The sequence below is a fragment of the Pelobates fuscus genome, chromosome 1 (genome assembly GCF_036172605.1).
Source record: "Pelobates fuscus isolate aPelFus1 chromosome 1, aPelFus1.pri, whole genome shotgun sequence".
NCBI lineage: Eukaryota > Metazoa > Chordata > Amphibia > Anura > Pelobatidae > Pelobates > Pelobates fuscus.
In genome coordinates this window covers 392,275,568-392,293,076 of record NC_086317.1, presented here as the reverse complement: position 1 = coordinate 392,293,076, position 17,509 = coordinate 392,275,568, and the positions used below count along the sequence as shown (strand labels likewise).

General features: G+C 41.0%; 1 protein-coding gene across 3 annotated transcripts in view; it reads left to right on the top strand.

Annotated features, from left to right (window-relative positions):
- BAZ2A (bromodomain adjacent to zinc finger domain 2A) overlaps positions 1-17,509 on the top strand; it is a 74,176-nt gene that overhangs the window by 47,018 nt on the left and 9,649 nt on the right. For all 3 annotated transcript variants that reach the window (XM_063427027.1, XM_063427013.1, XM_063427020.1), the window contains 15 exons: positions 924-1,160; positions 2,559-2,813; positions 3,064-3,278; positions 3,624-3,698; positions 4,427-4,589; positions 4,694-4,753; positions 5,011-5,155; positions 8,888-9,396; positions 9,646-9,859; positions 10,259-10,414; positions 10,505-10,665; positions 11,018-11,295; positions 11,402-11,534; positions 11,717-11,863; positions 13,896-14,098. In XM_063427027.1, coding sequence (XP_063283097.1) covers positions 924-1,160; positions 2,559-2,813; positions 3,064-3,278; positions 3,624-3,698; positions 4,427-4,589; positions 4,694-4,753; positions 5,011-5,155; positions 8,888-9,396; positions 9,646-9,859; positions 10,259-10,414; positions 10,505-10,665; positions 11,018-11,295; positions 11,402-11,534; positions 11,717-11,863; positions 13,896-14,098 — 2,951 coding nt within the window. The remainder of the gene's footprint in view (positions 1-923; positions 1,161-2,558; positions 2,814-3,063; positions 3,279-3,623; positions 3,699-4,426; positions 4,590-4,693; positions 4,754-5,010; positions 5,156-8,887; positions 9,397-9,645; positions 9,860-10,258; positions 10,415-10,504; positions 10,666-11,017; positions 11,296-11,401; positions 11,535-11,716; positions 11,864-13,895; positions 14,099-17,509) is intronic.

Below are 17,509 nucleotides of genomic sequence, written 5' to 3'. Positions count from 1 at the left end.
CAACTTTAGCTTAATGAAGCAGTTTTGGTGTATAGAACATGCCCCTGCAGCCTCACTGCTCATTCCTCTGCCATTTAGGAGTTAAATCTCTTTGTTTATGAACCCTAGTCACACCTCCCTGCATGTGATTTGCACAGCCTTCCATAAACACTTCCTGTAAAGAGAGCCCTATTTAGGCTTTCTTTATTGCAAGTTCTGTTTAATTAAGATTTTCTTATCCCCTGCTATGTCAATAGCTTGCTAGACCCTGCAAGAGCCTCCTGTATGTGATTTAAAGTTCAATTTAGAGATTGAGATACAATTATTTAAGGTAAATTACATCTGTGAAAGTGAAACCAGTTTGTTTTTTTTCATGCAGGCTCTGTCAATCATAGCCAGGGGAGGTGTGGCTAGGGCTGCATAAACAGAAACAAAGTGATTTAACTCCTAAATGACAGTGAATTGAGTAGTGAAATTGCAGGGGAATGATCTATACACTAAAACTGCTTTATTTAGCTAAAGTAATTTAGGTGACTATAGCGTTCCTTTAAGTTCAAAGCACCAAGACTATGCTTGATACAGCGTCTGCATGTTCTATTATGTGGGCATAAAGTGATCTGACTTCATTTGGGGCATAACCCAGCATGGTTGGCTTTCTCTGAGCATGCTTCATTTCAGTACTGTTATTGGAGGTTAGTCAATGTTTTAAACTATGGTTTTTGAACTGTAGCTTTTCGAAATCTATTTTCTATTTAGGAAGTTATAATTGATCTGTAGTCCTATCTGAGCCATGCTAAACCATTTATTTAACACCTACTATCTCTTTCGCCACAATAAACGTGGATGTCATACTATGCGTTAGGTCATGGGTAAATGATGATTGGTGATTTGATGCACCACACATTCTATTTTTATTGATTTATATATTTATTTTGAATGTAAAGGAACAGAGAGACAAAGAAGAGGAAAAGGAAAAACAGCAAAAAGCTAAGGAGGTGGCACAAAAGCAAGTAAAAAAGAAAGTGAGGAGAAAAACTAAGGAAAAACCACCTCCTCCTATACATAAACCCGATAGAAAACAGCTTGCTCAACAGCGCCGGCAGGAGCAACGCAAGCGGCAGCAGTTTATGCTGGAAGAACTGAAGAAACCCACAGAAGACATGTGCTTGTCTGATCATCAGGTGAGAATGTGGGCGGGGATATTTGCTTCATTGTGGGACAAAATGGAATGCCGACTGGTTGTGTAGGAGGCTATATGTCTGCAGTTAGGATTACTGAGCCAATTACTGTTCTTGTAGGAAAGTGTATGAACAAATTACAAAGCGATCATGGGAAACTTTAAATTGTGCCAGTGTCTGACTTGGTATCAGATAGTAACAATGAAAACTACTCTGTAGCTAGAAATTTTTTGGGGGGAATTCATAAAGGTAGAATTGTTCTAAAATGCTCATAAACACTATGTTGGAATTTCAGTGCAGTCAAGAGATATCATAAGATGCAGTAGGGGCTACTTTTGTCTTATGGTAAATCTCTACCTTGACAAAAAGGGGACCAAATTCCTACTGGAAGGGGCTCCTGATTCACCTGTGGGCCAACATACATCTGGTTCTGAGCAAGACAGATTGCGTTGAGCTTTGACAGGCAGTTAGCTGGGATAAGAAAAGCATTCACGTGGACAGAATTAATTTAACACTTAAAGGATCACTATAGTGTCAGGAAAATCAAGCTGTTTTCCTGACACAATAGTGTCCTTAGGTTGCCCCCACCCTCAAGGTCCCCCTCCCGCTGGGCTGAAGGGGTTAAAACTCTTTCAGCAGCTTACCTTTTTCCAGCGCTGGGCTCCCTCTGCGCTGGTGATCTCTTCTCCCCCACCGACGTCAGCGGAGCCGCATGCGCGGCAAGGGCAGCGTGCGTATTCAAGCTGTCAATAGGAAAGCATTTTTCAATGCTTTCCTATGGACGCTCTGCGTGATGGAGGCATAATATGCCTCCAGCGTTGCATATGCGCCTCTAGTGGCTGTCCGGAAGACAGCCACTAGAGGCTGGCTTAACCCTGCAATGCAAACATAGCAGTTTCTCTGAAACTGCTATGTTTGCATCTGCAGGGTTAAAACCTGAGGGACCTGGCACCCAGACCACTTCATTGAGCTGAAGTGGTCTGCGTGACTATAGTGTCCCTTTAATTGTTTGTCGTCTATCTTGTGTGAAGATAATTTGTTTTAAACATCTTTAATTTAAGTTATTCACTTCAAACTTATACACTTCCCTGCACACCTTAGTATATACTTATATATGCCTGTTGGGTATTATCACTTAATATTTAGTAATAAGCATATTTGTCATAAACGCCATGCCTACAAGCTCCATGTTTTCTTTTGCTCCAGCTGAATGACCACAACCACCATCAGGTTTTGTCACTTCCATCTGCCGTCACTAGTGACATCTATACAATTAAGGCGTTATTTAGCATATTTCAAAATCTGGTCGTCCACCCTCCCCCAGATAGAGAGAGAGAGATTTATTTTTTTTCCTTGGTGTATTATTGTAAATTGGGTTGAAAAAATGTATGTTCTTTTCAGCCGTTACCAGATTTTCCACGTGTGCCAGGAGTGGTGCTGCCCAGTCGTGCCTTCTCGGATTGCTTAACCACGGTGGAATTCTTACAAACCTACGCCAAAGTGCTTGGCTTCGATGGAAACAAGGATGTGCCAAGCTTGTGCACCCTGCAAAGTGGCCTGTTTAATGTGGGTGACAGTGTAGGAGAGGTTCAAGATCTGTTGGTTAAACTCTTGCAGACGGCAATGATTGATCCTGGGCTACCTCACTATTGGCAGGTATGTTATAAAGTTGTTGTGATATTTTCAGGATTGTTCATTTAACTTGGAATAGCTGGAAATTTACCGAATAATTACACATTTTAGTTCAACTTCTCCGTGTTAAATCATTCCAGATGTTTTAAATAAACCTTGCTTAAGTTAGCTTGTTGGTCTAGTTCTTTAAAATTGTATTTATTTATTTTTTGAGTTGATGTCTTTTGTATGGTCCTATAAAATATGGAATCTAACTTTTTTTTTTTTTATTCAGTCTATCAAGATTTTAGGTGAGAGGATTTCTGAGATATCTCCAAACCGAGACAATGTGTCAGAGATTCTGCGGCTATTCTTGGAGGCATATGGTGGGGACTATGCAGTGTGTGACAGTCTCCGCACTCATCCATTCCAGGCACTCCCGCCTCACACCAAAGCTGCAGTTCTTGCTTTTCTTGTGAATGAACTGAATGGCAGTAACTGTATTATTACGTAAGTTTGTGACCAATGACAACATGCAAGTCATGATGCAAAGAGATAAAGGAAAGCTTAAAAATCCAATGTTTGTGTGTGTTTGTGTTTTTACTCAAAAGCAACATTGTTTCTCCCACAACGCCACTTTTTTTTTAGGCATAATTAAAGTGCAAAAAGACACAATACAAGCCCTCAAATCTTTTTTATTTGTCCATCAACTATAGTCTGTTAAAAGTTTATCTGTTGTCTGAAAATGTTTTTTGATGGATGAAAGTTCTGCAGTGTTGCAATAATAATGAGTGTGTTAAGATGTTTCTCCGTATCCCCTTGGATTCCTCTGATTGCCTACCTTGTTTTATGCAGTGACATTGACAAAACACTGGAGAACATTTCTAATTACAGAAAAAACAAGTGGATTATTGAAGGCAAACTCCGCAGGTCAGTTTTTTCTCTTTACTGGTAAAATCAGATTATAGCTGTTAGAATTTCCCATGTGAAACATTTTGTTGAACGTGAAGGACAATTAAATTAGGATGGTGCAGAAACAAATGCAGTTCTTCAGTACTGATCTTGCCATCATCTCAGCAGGAAAAAAAAATGTAATGTTGCATAGAATGCCAATGTAGTTGGACTTCTACTACTTTAATTATTTATATTGTATATTGTAATATTTTCATAGAATAATTATGGAACCAAGTCACCATGTGGTAGCTTACAACAAAGTTTGGGGGAAAACCAAACACAAACTTAAGAAAAAAAAAAACTTGCCTGCCCTAAAGCAGTATATATGAGTGATAAATGGCATCAAGGAGTGAGAGGGGAAGTAAGAGGATGCGACACTGGCTTACAAAAAGACTTTCTGACTCTTTAGAAGATCTGGACATTGTCCGCTTATGGTGCAAAAATAGCAAAACTTTATTTTGTTTATTTGTAACGTCAGGTAGGCTTTAGTAAGGGGGTGATTGGGACCGCAGTAGACCAGGTAATTTTCCATCAAATAAAGATTTAATTTATGGTTGTATAGGTAATCGTTAACACAATTCCTCTTGCTTTATGGCAAAATAACTAAAAGGAAAAATGTCTGGTTTATCATGTAGTTAAACTTGTAATTCTGGCCTATTACTAAAATACTGTTCTTTTGAACACAATGTTTGTTATTATTACAGATTGAAGTTTGCACTGGGTAAGCGAGCATCCAGACCTGAGCCTCCGGTTACCACGGTAGTAGAAAGTCGCAGGAGGAGCAGCACTCAAGTAGCTAATGAGAATGATGCTTTAGAGGATGATGATCTCTTGCAGCAATCCTATATGGGTGAAGAAAGTGAAGAGGTAATTTAAGACTTGGTTTTTAATGAGCAGTCTTTTTATTTTTTTTTATTTTTTTAATATAACATAGTAGATGTATTGATTATTTTATGCTCTTTGCTTTGCAGAAAGAATCAATATCTGCGAACCTTGTGGATCTGGAAAGACAGATCGATAAGCTCACAAAGGTACCATTTTTGTTTTTAATCGGGAACTAATAGAATGTTTTACTGTATTGTTTTCTTGAATCTTTTCGAAATTAAAATGAATATTCTTAGCGAAAGTTATTAATTAGGCTCAGGTGGGATTCTTAAATTATTGGAAACCTAAGTTGAAGGTTCTTAAACTTTAGACATAAGAAGTTTGTAACTTTAGCTTATTTCCCCTGTATTCTGAATGCAATTTTCTGTCACACACTCTCTGATCTTGTTGTTTTCGGCTGCAGCGGCAGGTATTTTTTAGGAAGAAAATACTTGCTTCCTCACAGAGGCTCCGTTGTGTGTCTCTTGGGCAAGACCGGTACCGCAGGTTCTACTGGATGCTGCCTCACTTGGGTGGTATCTTTGTGGAAGGGTGTGAGGAAATTACTGGTAAGTTCTTGGTTAACCATTTATTAAAATTTATATGAAAAAAATATAAATAAATTTAAAAAGGAAAGCAGGCAGTCATGGTAAAATGTTATAGCAATGTATAGTGCTTTTGTGGATTTATTTCTCTCTAATAGTTAGGTGTGTAGTGATTTTTACGGTGAGCTTTTAAGAAGTGCTGTAACAGTACTTTATACGGATATGTACTCTTCCTTCTAAAATTTATTTGTTCAAAAGCATCTGTGCATTTATAACACATTTAGGTAGTTGGCCACTATCTCTTCAATTTATTTTGATTCCCTCTCCAAAGCTGTATATCCTGCGTAATCACAGAAGGCTTTACAGTTTGCTTGTTTTTTGTTTTTTTTTTGTGTTTTTTTTGTTTTTATATCTTTAGTGTCAGGTCAAAGTTCATATAACACAGGTGCACAAGTATATCATCTTAACAACACGATTTTGTCATTATAACAAATACAAATTTAAAAGAAGGAATACAAAGGAAATGTGGAAAGTTAAAAAACCTGTGGGGGAAGGGGAAAGCCACTGCTAGAGTTTTCCCTCATCTATAATAGTCTAAGGCAGTGATGGTGAACATTTTTGAGTCAGAGTGCTCAAACCACAATACAACCAAACTTTTTTTTTCCTCAAAGTGCCAATACTGCAATTAAACCTGAATACTGAGGTTTAAGTTTAGAAAAAACAACTCTGTTGTCCGAACTAGGGGTGTAGTGTATACATGGGGGTGCAGTGGAAACCCTGTGTGTATGGGGCCAGTGTGTGTATGAGGGTTTAGTGGGGGCAGTGTTTGTATCGGAGTGCAGTGGGAACACACTGGGTGTAAGAGGTTGGGGGTGCAGTGGGGGAAGTGTGTGTGTTATGGTGGTGCGGGGGGGGGGGGGGGGGGGGAGAGAGAGAAGTGTGTGTTTTTATTTTTTTATTATTAAAACAATATGCTTTAACCCAGGAGCTGCAGACTAGAATTCACTCTCCACCGGACCAACAGGGCATCACAATCGATATCGCCCCTCCATGGGCAAAGGTAAGAAGGGAGGGGGGATATCGATTGTGATGCCCTGGTGGTCCGGTGGAGAATCCGTGGTGGTTCTATTGGGAGTGAATTCTAGCCTGCAGCTCCTGGGCTAGAGTTCACTCTTGCGAGAACGGAGCGTTCCTATGGTAATTGTGGCAGCGCTTCATGCTCAGAAAGGAGACCCGGCGGAGCTGCAAGCTAGCGCTCCCTGGTCTCCTCTCCCTCCCCTGCTGGCAATGTGCCTGCGGACAGGTGAGGGAGAGATCTCTGATCTCCGGTCCGCGAAGGCACCCAGCAAGGCCGGCGCTTGGATAGCTCCGGCCCTGCAGGAGAGAGCACCGCTCCCCCCCCTCCTCCCTGGTGACCTATGGCTGCGTGCCCACAGAGGGCTCGGCGTGCCATAGGTTCACCAATGCTGGTCTAAGGAATACTATATATATTCTACGTATTCTACCTGTACAAGTCCTATCTATGGTATGATGAAAACAAAGTGTTCTTGCCAAAAGCAATCAGGTGATCCACTAATTAGTTTTTTTTTTTTATTATTTATTTATTTTTCTGTATAAAATTATGACTTCCTTAATGGATGGGGGATAAGTCCAACAGCCAGTGTCTGGGTATGGCTCTGTGGGCGGCTAGTGTGATGTTGTAGTGTTTTTGGGAGTGAGTGGGGAGATGCAAGACCTCTGCAAGACCGCAACACTTACAATCTCTGTTCAGAATATGTAGATTTGAGGGCAGAACCACAACATATGAATATAGGAGTCTGTAAGCCCACCATTTCTCCAGCAAAGATGATTAGCTGGTTACTTATCCTAAATAATTTTATGGGAGTGATGTACTGTCTAAACAGTAATATAATTATTTATTTTTATTTATTTTATAGGTTTATTTTTTTGTACCATTTTTGCAAGGGGACATAGACTGAAACCCTAGATGTATCCTCCCAGGTTTCTTCCTCTCTAATCTCACCCAGGTCCAACTCCTCTTGAGGCATTTATGTTAACCTCTTAAGGACCAAACTTCTGGAATAAAAGGGAATCATGACATGTCACACATGTCATGTGTCCTTAAGGGGTTAAATCACCCGAGGCCTTAAAGCAGCTCTGCCACGTGTCTCCCATTCCAAAAAAATAATAATTTTGTAAATATGACATCTTTATGAAATACAGTCAAGAGATATCATATGACAAAGTAAAGACTGCTTTGTCTTCTATACTCTCATGTCAAATGATAGCTTTAAGGAAAAAGTCATTGTCTGTGGTGGCTCCTGTCGTAATGTGCAAGAGTACAGTACTGACACGGGCTCCTGGCAGATAAAGCACTAGTGTCTGAAAAGGGTCCCCTGGATGTGCTTGGCGGCAGCCACCAGTGACCGCTTCAGATAAGAAAAACCCTGCCTTCTTTTGTTATGATTCCACAGAAAAGATAATGTCTGTTTTTGTACTTCACTATTCCTGATTGCCTGTTTCAATGGTACACAAACCTACTGATTGAGATCCAATGTATGTTTTGCATTTATATTTGTATGACACTCTCAATAACAAATGCATTAAATATATATATTTTAAAAAACCTCTACCTTCTCCTGCATCCCCAGGTCACCTCACACAGAGTGGCAATGTCACCAATGGGGACCTTTGCAATTTATGCAAAGACCCCAAAACTTGGCAAGGTAGAAAGAGTGTGTGTGTGTGTGTGTGTGTGTGTTTAACCCTTTCTGAACAATAAATGGCCCATTCACATAGTTTCCCTACTTTGAGCTGTTTGTATAAAGTAAGATCAAGCAAAATCCCAAATATTCATGTTAACAAATTAAACTCCAGTAAAGAGTCAGAAGACTTAATGTCTTAGAAGGTGAACATTTTTTTTACAAACCTCCTTTTAAAAAAAAAAAAAAAAATGCTGTACATTGCAATAGCTTCACAAAGATGTTGCTTTGCTAATGTGGGATGGATAGTTTTAGTGGCCAAATGTTGAACGTTTATTAAAATCTGTTTCACCATGGTGCTAATGGTGGTCATACTGTGAGAGCAGGCTCTGTGTTACCCACTCAAGTATTGCAGTAATAGACTTCTTTGAGTGATTATTTTAAATATTTCTGACACAGTACGTTGGATCTCCCTACAGAAAAGCTAATGTTAGACAATGTAATTTGTTTATCTTGCCTGAGGATATACTTGGTCCTGGAGTATGTTTCTCAGTAAATATTATCCTCCACTCCTCCCCACCAACTGCAGGGGAGATGGACAAACCAAATATGCTTATTACTCTATGTAGATGAACTAGTCTCATTTTATCTAGCTTGTTATATAAACAGACGTGAGGTAATACTGGACTCTGGATGTTTCTCCATGAATAGCTAAATCTTTAACTATTGTAGTGGTGTAATGGGAGCCACAACTGACTTAATCCAACAGTAAGAGGTACATACAGTTTGTGCCTAAAATACTCAGGCTTGTATTCAGTACGAGTTCTGACTCTCTGGATTCCAATGATTTCGCAATGTGGTCAGAGCACATCAAACTATCTGAGATTTTCTACCCATCTGCTCTATGTCTCCGTTGTGAAGATGGTTCTGGTGACTTAAGTAATAGTTTAAAATTTACCTACACTTCAGTTCTAATGAATGCAATATAAGTTTTGAAAATTTACAACATTTTCTTTGTGTGTATTTCTTTTTTTTTTTTTTCTTTTTTTTTTAGGGGAGGCTCCAGAACCTGAAAGGGCAGAAGAGACCCCAGTTCCTATACAGTTTGAAGCCTCAGAAGTGACGGAAACATCTTTCAACTCTGCTACTCGCTCCCGAGGTCGTCCACGGAAACCCAAGACTGAATCTGAGTATCCATGCAAGTCATGTCAGTGTAAAGGATCGTCAAATGGCATTTTAGAACCAAAATTACCCCTTTCTTTAGTTACTGAGTACAAGCAGAACCAAAACCAGTCAGCGTTTCATTCCTGGCTGGCTAGGAATCAAACCTCTATAATAGATAGCACTGTTCTAACCCCTGAGAGTAGTCCTTCTTATAGTGACACTGCTGCAACTGTCCCCGGTGCACCCCATGCTGGAGATAAGAATGCAACAGTGAAGCAAAATCAGTGGGTTCACCAACCTTCAAGGACTCCTTTCATTGACACTTCCCATGATCCTTCGCCTCAGCCAAATGAACATTTACCCCTACAATACCATGCTGCAATTCCTTCTCTCACACAGGTCAGCAATTGTTTTAAATGTATTTTTTCTGTTGTCTCCCCCATCCCCCTTTATACTATAATTTGCTGTAATTTTTATAAGATGCTGTTATAATGTTATTGTTTCATTTACAGGCAGTTGCTTTCATGTGGTAATCCACCTTTACCATTGTTTAAGATTGTTTTTTGATTTTTATAGTTTGTGGGTTTTTTTGTTTTTGTTTTATTAGGCTTATGCCATGCTGAATAGTTGCTTTTTATCTTTTTACAGGTTAATGGCTTAAAAGAGGAGAAGGAAGAACCATTAGACAGCACATTGTTGCTTCCAACTCCTATCCCCTGCTGTACATGTAGTAATCTTCAAAGAAATGAGAGAGCATTAATCTCCAGTCGAGAGAGGCGCAGGGGACGCCCACCCAGCAATTTCTTCAAACAGATTGAGCAGAAATACCACAACCAACTCACAGAGAGGCCTATTCCGTCTGGTGCGTTTTGGAATCAAAATGGTCTTTAATCTGTTTGGTGAATCAAATATGTAAAGCTGTTGGTTCTACATCTATTTTTATAGTTTAGTTTATTGCTTAAAAAACATATATAAAATAAATATATCTTTAACTATATCATAACCTAGCAAGTTGGAGTTCCCTTAGTCGAAAGAGTGAGGAATCTGCTTCTCCACACACCCACATTTAGCATAAAGTGACTGAAATGATGTGTTAATGATGTGTGACAGAGTAGGTCCTATTGGTATAGCTGCTGCAGAATCCATATTATCCTAACTGTTTTTATATCTATAGGCATTATCTAGTTTATTTATTATTTACTTTTAGATACTACACTAACATCTATTTGCTAAGCATGTGTTGTATTTTTGTTGTATGCAGACATGAGACAAATGTGGTGGTGGATAAAGGACCCGGTGATGCTGGAATCTCTTGTAAAAGCTCTGCACCCAAGGGGCATACGAGAAAAAGTTTTGCTGAAGCATATCACAAAACATTTAGAGCACTTCAAAGAACTCTGCGCTCGGCCAGCAATTGGTGAGAAACGTTTTGCAATATGCTTAATCAATATTCTTTTGATTATCATGAGCAATGTCCTAATCATTATTCTACTATATCTATATCTAGATTCCCTCTTTAACTTCGTGCCAACAGAGGGACATCCTGTGAGCCAGGAGACACTGGACAAGTGGTCAATGGCAGATTGGACTTTCCAAGTGGACATGTCGATCCTGCAGTGGGTGGAGGATTTGGAACAAAGAGTTTTGAGCTTCGATCTTCAGCAAAGGGTTAGTCCAACTTCAGTTTTGTGATTTCATTGCAGTAAAAATAAACACAAGTTTATAGGATCTGAGAATACACAAGTTAGAAAAGCTTGCTGAATCCTATGTAAACTCCAGGCATATTGGAGTACACTCCTCAATATTTTATGAAAGCTGATGCATAAAGATAATGGGATATTTTTTCCTTTTTTGCTCTGTAGAACTATACTAGAATATAGAAATACAGAAGGCCTTAGTAAAGCTATGTCAAAAGTGTAACAAGCCACAATGAGGTAGTTACTTTATTGACTAAAGTGTCTGAAGAAATGTATACTTGACAATGCCCTTAATTTTCTTTTATGACTCTTCTCCGTCACAGGGCTGGACACCTACAAGTTTAGACTCTGTTCGAAGTGATCTCAAGTATTTTGAGCACCACCTAGAGGCAACTGATGATATTACGGTGAAAGTAAAAAAAGAGGAAGGACTATATAGAGAGCCGTCTAACCCACTGGATCTTGCAGTACTCAGACTTTTGGACCTTGAGCAAAATGTAGAGAGAAGATACCTGAAGGAACCACTGTGGGTGCTGAGCGAAGTGCAGCATGAAATGTTGGTGTTCACTGACCCAGAGAATCCACTCTCTACCACTGAGATGTAAGGGCTTGTTGTGTACTGAACAATCACCAATTTGTGGCTCACTTATTTTCCGTCTTCAGAAAACCGTTTATAATATATTCCTTTCCCCCTTGGTTTTTCACAGTCAGTATAGCATTACATCTCGCTTAAGGCTGTGGCGCCAGACGCTTGACAGATGTCGAAGTGCTGCCCAGGTGTCCCTCTGTCTACAACAACTGGAGAAATCTTTAGCCTGGGAGAGGTCGGTTATTAAAGTGGTAAGTGTCAGTTCTTCTAATGACTGTAAGATAACCCAATGCCTTTTCCAAGCACTGTTGTGGTGTGTGTGTGTGTGTATCTGTTTGTATTTTTTCCTTCTCCATCTACAAGTTCAATATGTGTAATGACTTGTATTCATAAAATGATGTATGACTTTACAATACTGTTTTGTTTGTTACAGATTTGCTTATTTTGTCGGAAAGGTGACAATGATGAGTGTCTGTTGTTGTGTGATAGTTGCGATCGTGGCTGTCATACATATTGTCACCGTCCACGGATGGCAGAGATTCCAGAAGGCGATTGGTTCTGTCCTACCTGCATAGCATTGGTAAGCACAAATGCAGTTGCATTCAATTCATGTAAGCACAGTATAATTCTTTCTTTTTTTTGTTTTCTTTTTTAATTCTTTTTATTAAATTGTTTTCTTTATATGACGTTTACAAAATAACATACAATTCAGTTCATTTAAATTAGATTGTCTAAAAGTTAAACATATATCAGACCTATAAATACAAACATTTGTCAAACAACATATATCGCATTGTGTGTCTCACAGTGGATCGGCGGATTCTAATTGCTATTATCCTTTACTCTATCTAAACTATATCAATTTCTTGTGATATCCAGTGATATTAATTTCTTAATCAGATCTTTCATCTCTACATTGTGTTGTTCATGAATTGCCGGCTCCATTCGTAGTTGAAAAAATAATTGATTTATTATATTTTTTCCATACTGGGACGTTTTTTGGGTTTTCCAGTTTCTGGCTATTAGAATTTTAGAAGCTACAAAACAATGTATAATGAAATTTCTTTCCATCTTTTTTAACTTGGGCCATCTAAAATTTAATAAAGCTGCCTCCGGCACAATCCTAAGTCTATATCTATCATTTTATATACTTTTCCCATTGCATCTTTATTTCAGTAAAGCTTCACCAGATATGTATTTATGTATGTATGTATATATATATATGTATATGTATGTATGTATGAACCTCTGCTCTTTTCACACCCGCAACAGAAATCACTTGACAAAGTAAACATTCTAGCTATCCTTGAAGGTACAAGATACTAGTGATTAACCGATTATCGGTCTGGTCGATATTCGGTATTTTCGGCAATATCGGTATTGGTCAATAGAGATACCAGGACTGCTGGGCCCATTACAAGTCCGGCGGCCCGCAGCAAGCGCTTACTTACCTTCCCAGCAGCTCCCTTTAGCTCCCCTGTGTAAATCTTGCGAGTCCCTTGCGGGTTACCATGGCAACGCTCTGCGCGGCATGCTGGCCGCGAGATTTACACAGGGGAGCTGAAGGTAGCTGCTGAGAAGTTATGGAACTTATGGAGAGCAAAAAACAGGTTGCAAGAGTATTCTGAGAACGGACAGCAACTGAAACAGCCTGCCCTTCGGTGGGTCCCCGCTCAGACTCAAGCTCGTTTTAGCTCATCTTTTTTAGTTGCTGTCAGTTCTCAGAATACTCTTGCATCCCGTTTTTTTGCTCTCCATAAGTTTAAAGGGTAATCCAGACGTGGACCCCCTTGCTCACGGTGCCTAGAGAGATATCAGGAATGCCTCACTGATGCCTAACAAGGCTGAAACTATTGTCTGGGGTTTCTGTGTCACTCGTGCTGAGGGAACTTGCTGGCATTTCGGATCTGGACTTCCTGTATGGGTGGGACCAGTCTGATATGCTTCAGATATGTTCTCTCTGTAATGGCACAAGATGAGCTAAAACCAGCTTGAGTTCTGAGCGGGGACCCACCGAAGGGCAGGCTATTTCAGTTGCTGTCCGAGCTCAGAATACTCTTGCGCCCCGTTTTTTGCTCTACAGGGAGAATAATAGTTGTTTTCTTCCCAAGCAAATAATGGGATAGGAGGGCAATAGAAGTGTTTCGTACAATAGCAGGGAGATGCTGCATCAATTTGATACTTCTAAAAATTACGATTTCTGTCGTATGTTTTTTTTTTTTTTTTATCAGACATTTACAATCTAGTTACAATATTGTTCTTAATGATTCTTACTACACTTTCTTGTCCGTTTTTTTGTGTTGGATAACCATATTATTTTAAAGAGACACTTAACATTCTTTAACATTTTGCTTACTTTTAAATGTAATTGTTTAGTGTGAGTCAGATGAATTGGTATTGACTGCAGAAAGTATTGATTGTGTATCCTCAGTGCAGCATATATGTTTTACATATGCAGTGCCCTGGATATAGTAGAAATAAGGTTTTAGCTTTTAATAATATATTCCATTTGATTTCAACGTGAAGTACGCTGCAATTTATTTTGCTAATTGGACCTCTTCGTTACATCTTTAATACGGACTATTTTAATGTTCTGGATTTTCTTTCTGCAGCAAGGTGAAAGCGAGTTTCTAAGATCCTGTGGATCTTCTAAACGCAACAAAAGGAGTAGGTTATCATTGCAAGACAGTGACAGTCCTTCAAAATCATCTCGACGACGGGAACAGACTGCAGTTTCACCATACCAATCTCCTGAAGCATCAAAGCGAAGACGCATCGGTACACGAAGCCAGAGTCCCGACTTAACGTTCTGCGAGTAAGTAACTGGAATTGTCTGTGTTCATTGTCTGATACTAAGTTACTACATTTCAGATGCCTTTTAATGTTTTGGTTACATTCTGTACGGATTCCAGTTTTAATCAATATGAATGGCAGGATATCTCTGATTTTAAAAGTCAAATAAAAGCAACAAAAACAAATGGTGTACTTAGTACGTCCGCAGCAAATATGAGCACTGGAAGCGATCTTGATCGCTTCCAGCTGCTCTAATGGTATTGCAGCAATGCCTCGATGTCGAGGCATCCTGCAATACCTTTCCTGACTGCCGGGCCGCTGAGTGATTGCTTGGCAGTGTAGCAGAGCATCGGAAACCATCGGGCATGCTTCTAATGCTCTGCCTGTGTGCTGAGGGGTCGAGGCACTCAGTGAACACTTAAATAAAATCAATAAAATAAATCTTCCACCCCACCCCCAGCCATGTGGATTCCAATATGGCGCTGCCTTTCTCAGTGCATCATGGGGCTTCTCAGGGTGTCCCTAACCTGCCTCATCATAGAGGCAGGCTAGGGTCATCCAATCAGAGCTTCCCCCTATAATAATATTTATTACTATGATCCCCATTTGTCTGGTCAGGTCAATATTGGTAAATATTGACTTTGATCAGTGTGGATCTCCCTCCCTCTCTTCACTTGTGTTTTTGTTTTGTTTTTTAAATTCAAGGTTTTATTGTTTTTCAATTATTTAAGAAGGGAGGTAGGGGTATAGAAAAAAAGAAGGGGAGGGGGAGGGGGAAGGGGGAGAGGGGGGGGGGGGAGGAGGAGATAACAGGGTCTGAAGGCACCAGGCATTTAGATCATCCTTATTATTTCAGAAATAGTATCGTTCTTTGGCTTGGTATAACATTACATTCATATTGTACATTTCAAATAGTAGGCAGGACATATCGTTTTATAGTGTGTGTGCCTAGCAGTGCTGCGTTGCTGGTCTCGTTTTCATAGAGCTTCTCGACTTCTAAATCGGGGCGGGGTACAGAGAGGGGAACTTGGATATAGGTTTGGGTTCACAGAGTACATCTTTCTTGCGTACATTGTTTTTGTCTCCTGTGGTGCCTGGGCCATGCTGTAGTGGCATTCTATGTGTTTCGTTGGTTCTGATTGCTGCAGTTGTTCGTAGCTGCTTTTGTTCTACTCTGTTTCTGGTGGGTAGGGGATTCCAGGGTGTTACTCCTGGGGGGTGAACTATATTACAATGCATAACTATTTACAGTGTCTTCCCTCCAGTTACTGTAGGGTTGTGTTCCGTGTCTTTGTGTACGTGTTGTGTTCGTTGTTTCGTATGGCGGGTGGTGTGTATTTGTGAGTCTCCATCCGGAGTGTTGTGGGGGGGGGGTCGTATAGTTGGCCGTTATGTTTGCCGTTATGTCCTGTTCGTGGGCTTGAGGGAGTGTAATGTCCTCCTTCTGGTTTTGGGTGTTCCCCATGATTGTGTTGTCTGGGGTTGGGTGGTGATGGGTTTGAGTTGGCTATTGCCCTATCTGTAGGTTCCTCTTGTGTTCTAGTGTGGGCTGCTTTTTATAAGGTGGGATGTAATGGTCGTAGTTGCTTTGTATATGTCGGATACCTCCTGACGTGGCTAGGGGTCTACCTCTGTCAGATCCCTGGTGTGTGGTCAGTTCGGTTTGTTCCTATGGCCTTGTCCGTACCCAGGGTGTTGTGAGGTTGCGTCCTGTTTACTAGATGCTCTGATTGCCACCCCTATGAGGTGTGTGCTCTTGGGTCTGCCTGGAGTCATGGACTGGGGTGTCTTTGCTCGGGTTCAAGCCTCTTTGTGAGTTGTTGGGTCCGTAGGTGTGTGGTGGCGTGGGTGTTGTAGTTCAGCGTTGTTGCCTTGAGAGTCGGAGATGACTCTTTTCAGGGGTGTGGAGGAGGTGAGTATCTGGTGGCCCAGTTGGTTTGATGATAGGACTGGGTGTTGCCTCTATGCGGTTACTCCCTAGGGGCTCCCACCCGCCTGGTCATATCCTCTTTGTGGGGCGTTAGGTAGGGTTGGGAATTCGAAGATCCATATTTTGTCAAAATGTTTGGTGGTGTCATGTAACATGGCTGTCAGTTTATCCATTTGCATGGCTTCGTTAATTTTCTGTTTTATAGTGTTGATTGACGGGGTGTCTGGGCTTCCCCATTTCTCTGCGATTGCTCGCCTGGTAGCTAGCGCTAATTTGGCTAGGAGTTTGTTTTGTGCCCTTGGGGTGTTTTTGAGGGGTCTGGATAGGAGCCACAGCCAGGGGTCAAGTGGGATTGTGGTGTGTAGTGCCTGTGTCGCTAGTTGAGCTATGTGTCGCCAAAGTGTGGTTACCCGGGGGCACTCCCACCACATATGTGTATATGTTCCTCTGTGCCCGCACCCCTTCCAGCAGAGATCGTTATCTGATTGTTTCATTTGTTTCAGGCGTAGTGGAGTAATGTACCATCTGAGGAGGGTCTTATAGGCTTGCTCTTTGTGGTTGACACATATCGATACTGTTGCCGTGGCTTCCCAGATGTCTGCCCAGTCGCCTTGGTCCTCTATGGGGCCTAGGTCTCTCTCCCAGGCGGCTACGTAGGGCATAGATCCGTCCCGTGAGTTTGCGCTCAGTAGGGTGTATATTATTGATATTTGGCCCCTGCAGAGTGGGTGTTTCCTGCATGCTCTTTCTATCTGTGTGAGGGGGGTTGTGCATGCTTTCTGTAGGGTTGGGTTATCTACATAGCTACGGATCTGTAGGTACCGAAAGAAGTCGCGGGTCGTGAACGGGGTCTGTTGGGGAAGTTCCGCGAAGGGTATAATGCTTTGATTTTTATAGAAGTGGTAGATACGGGTCAGATCGTTGTCTTCGTAGCGGGTGAAATCTTTTGGGGACATTCCTGGTGTGAATTTGGTATTCCGTAGGATGGGCATTAGCGGGGAGGGGTGGGAAATGAGATTGTGTTTGTTCATGAGTTTGTCCCAAATTTTGATCGTGGTGAGGAGTGCCGGGGAGATGGTAGAAGTTGGTGGCCTGGCGTCTTTTGGGAGCCAGATGAAGAGGGAGGGGAAGTCTGCTCCGAAGATGTCGTGCTCTAGGTCTACCCATCTTTTCATGCCGGGGTCAGCGTGGAGTTGTATTGTTTGCGTTATTTGTGCTGCGTGGAAGTATTGGGTGAAGTTGGGAAGTCCCAGACCACCCCGTCTGTTTGGTATGTATAGTGTTCGTCGGGCAATACGTGCTCTTTTCCCAGCCCATATAAACTTATCTATTTTGGTCTGTAGTTTTTTAAAGTCGGAGGCCATTATCGGGATTGGTAGGGTTTGGAAAAGGTATAGGAACCTCGGAAGGAGGTTCATTTTTATCGAGGTCGTTCGGCCTATCCATGAAATTGACATGTCTTTCCATTTTTCTAGGTCTTGTGTAGCTGTTGCAAGTAGAGGT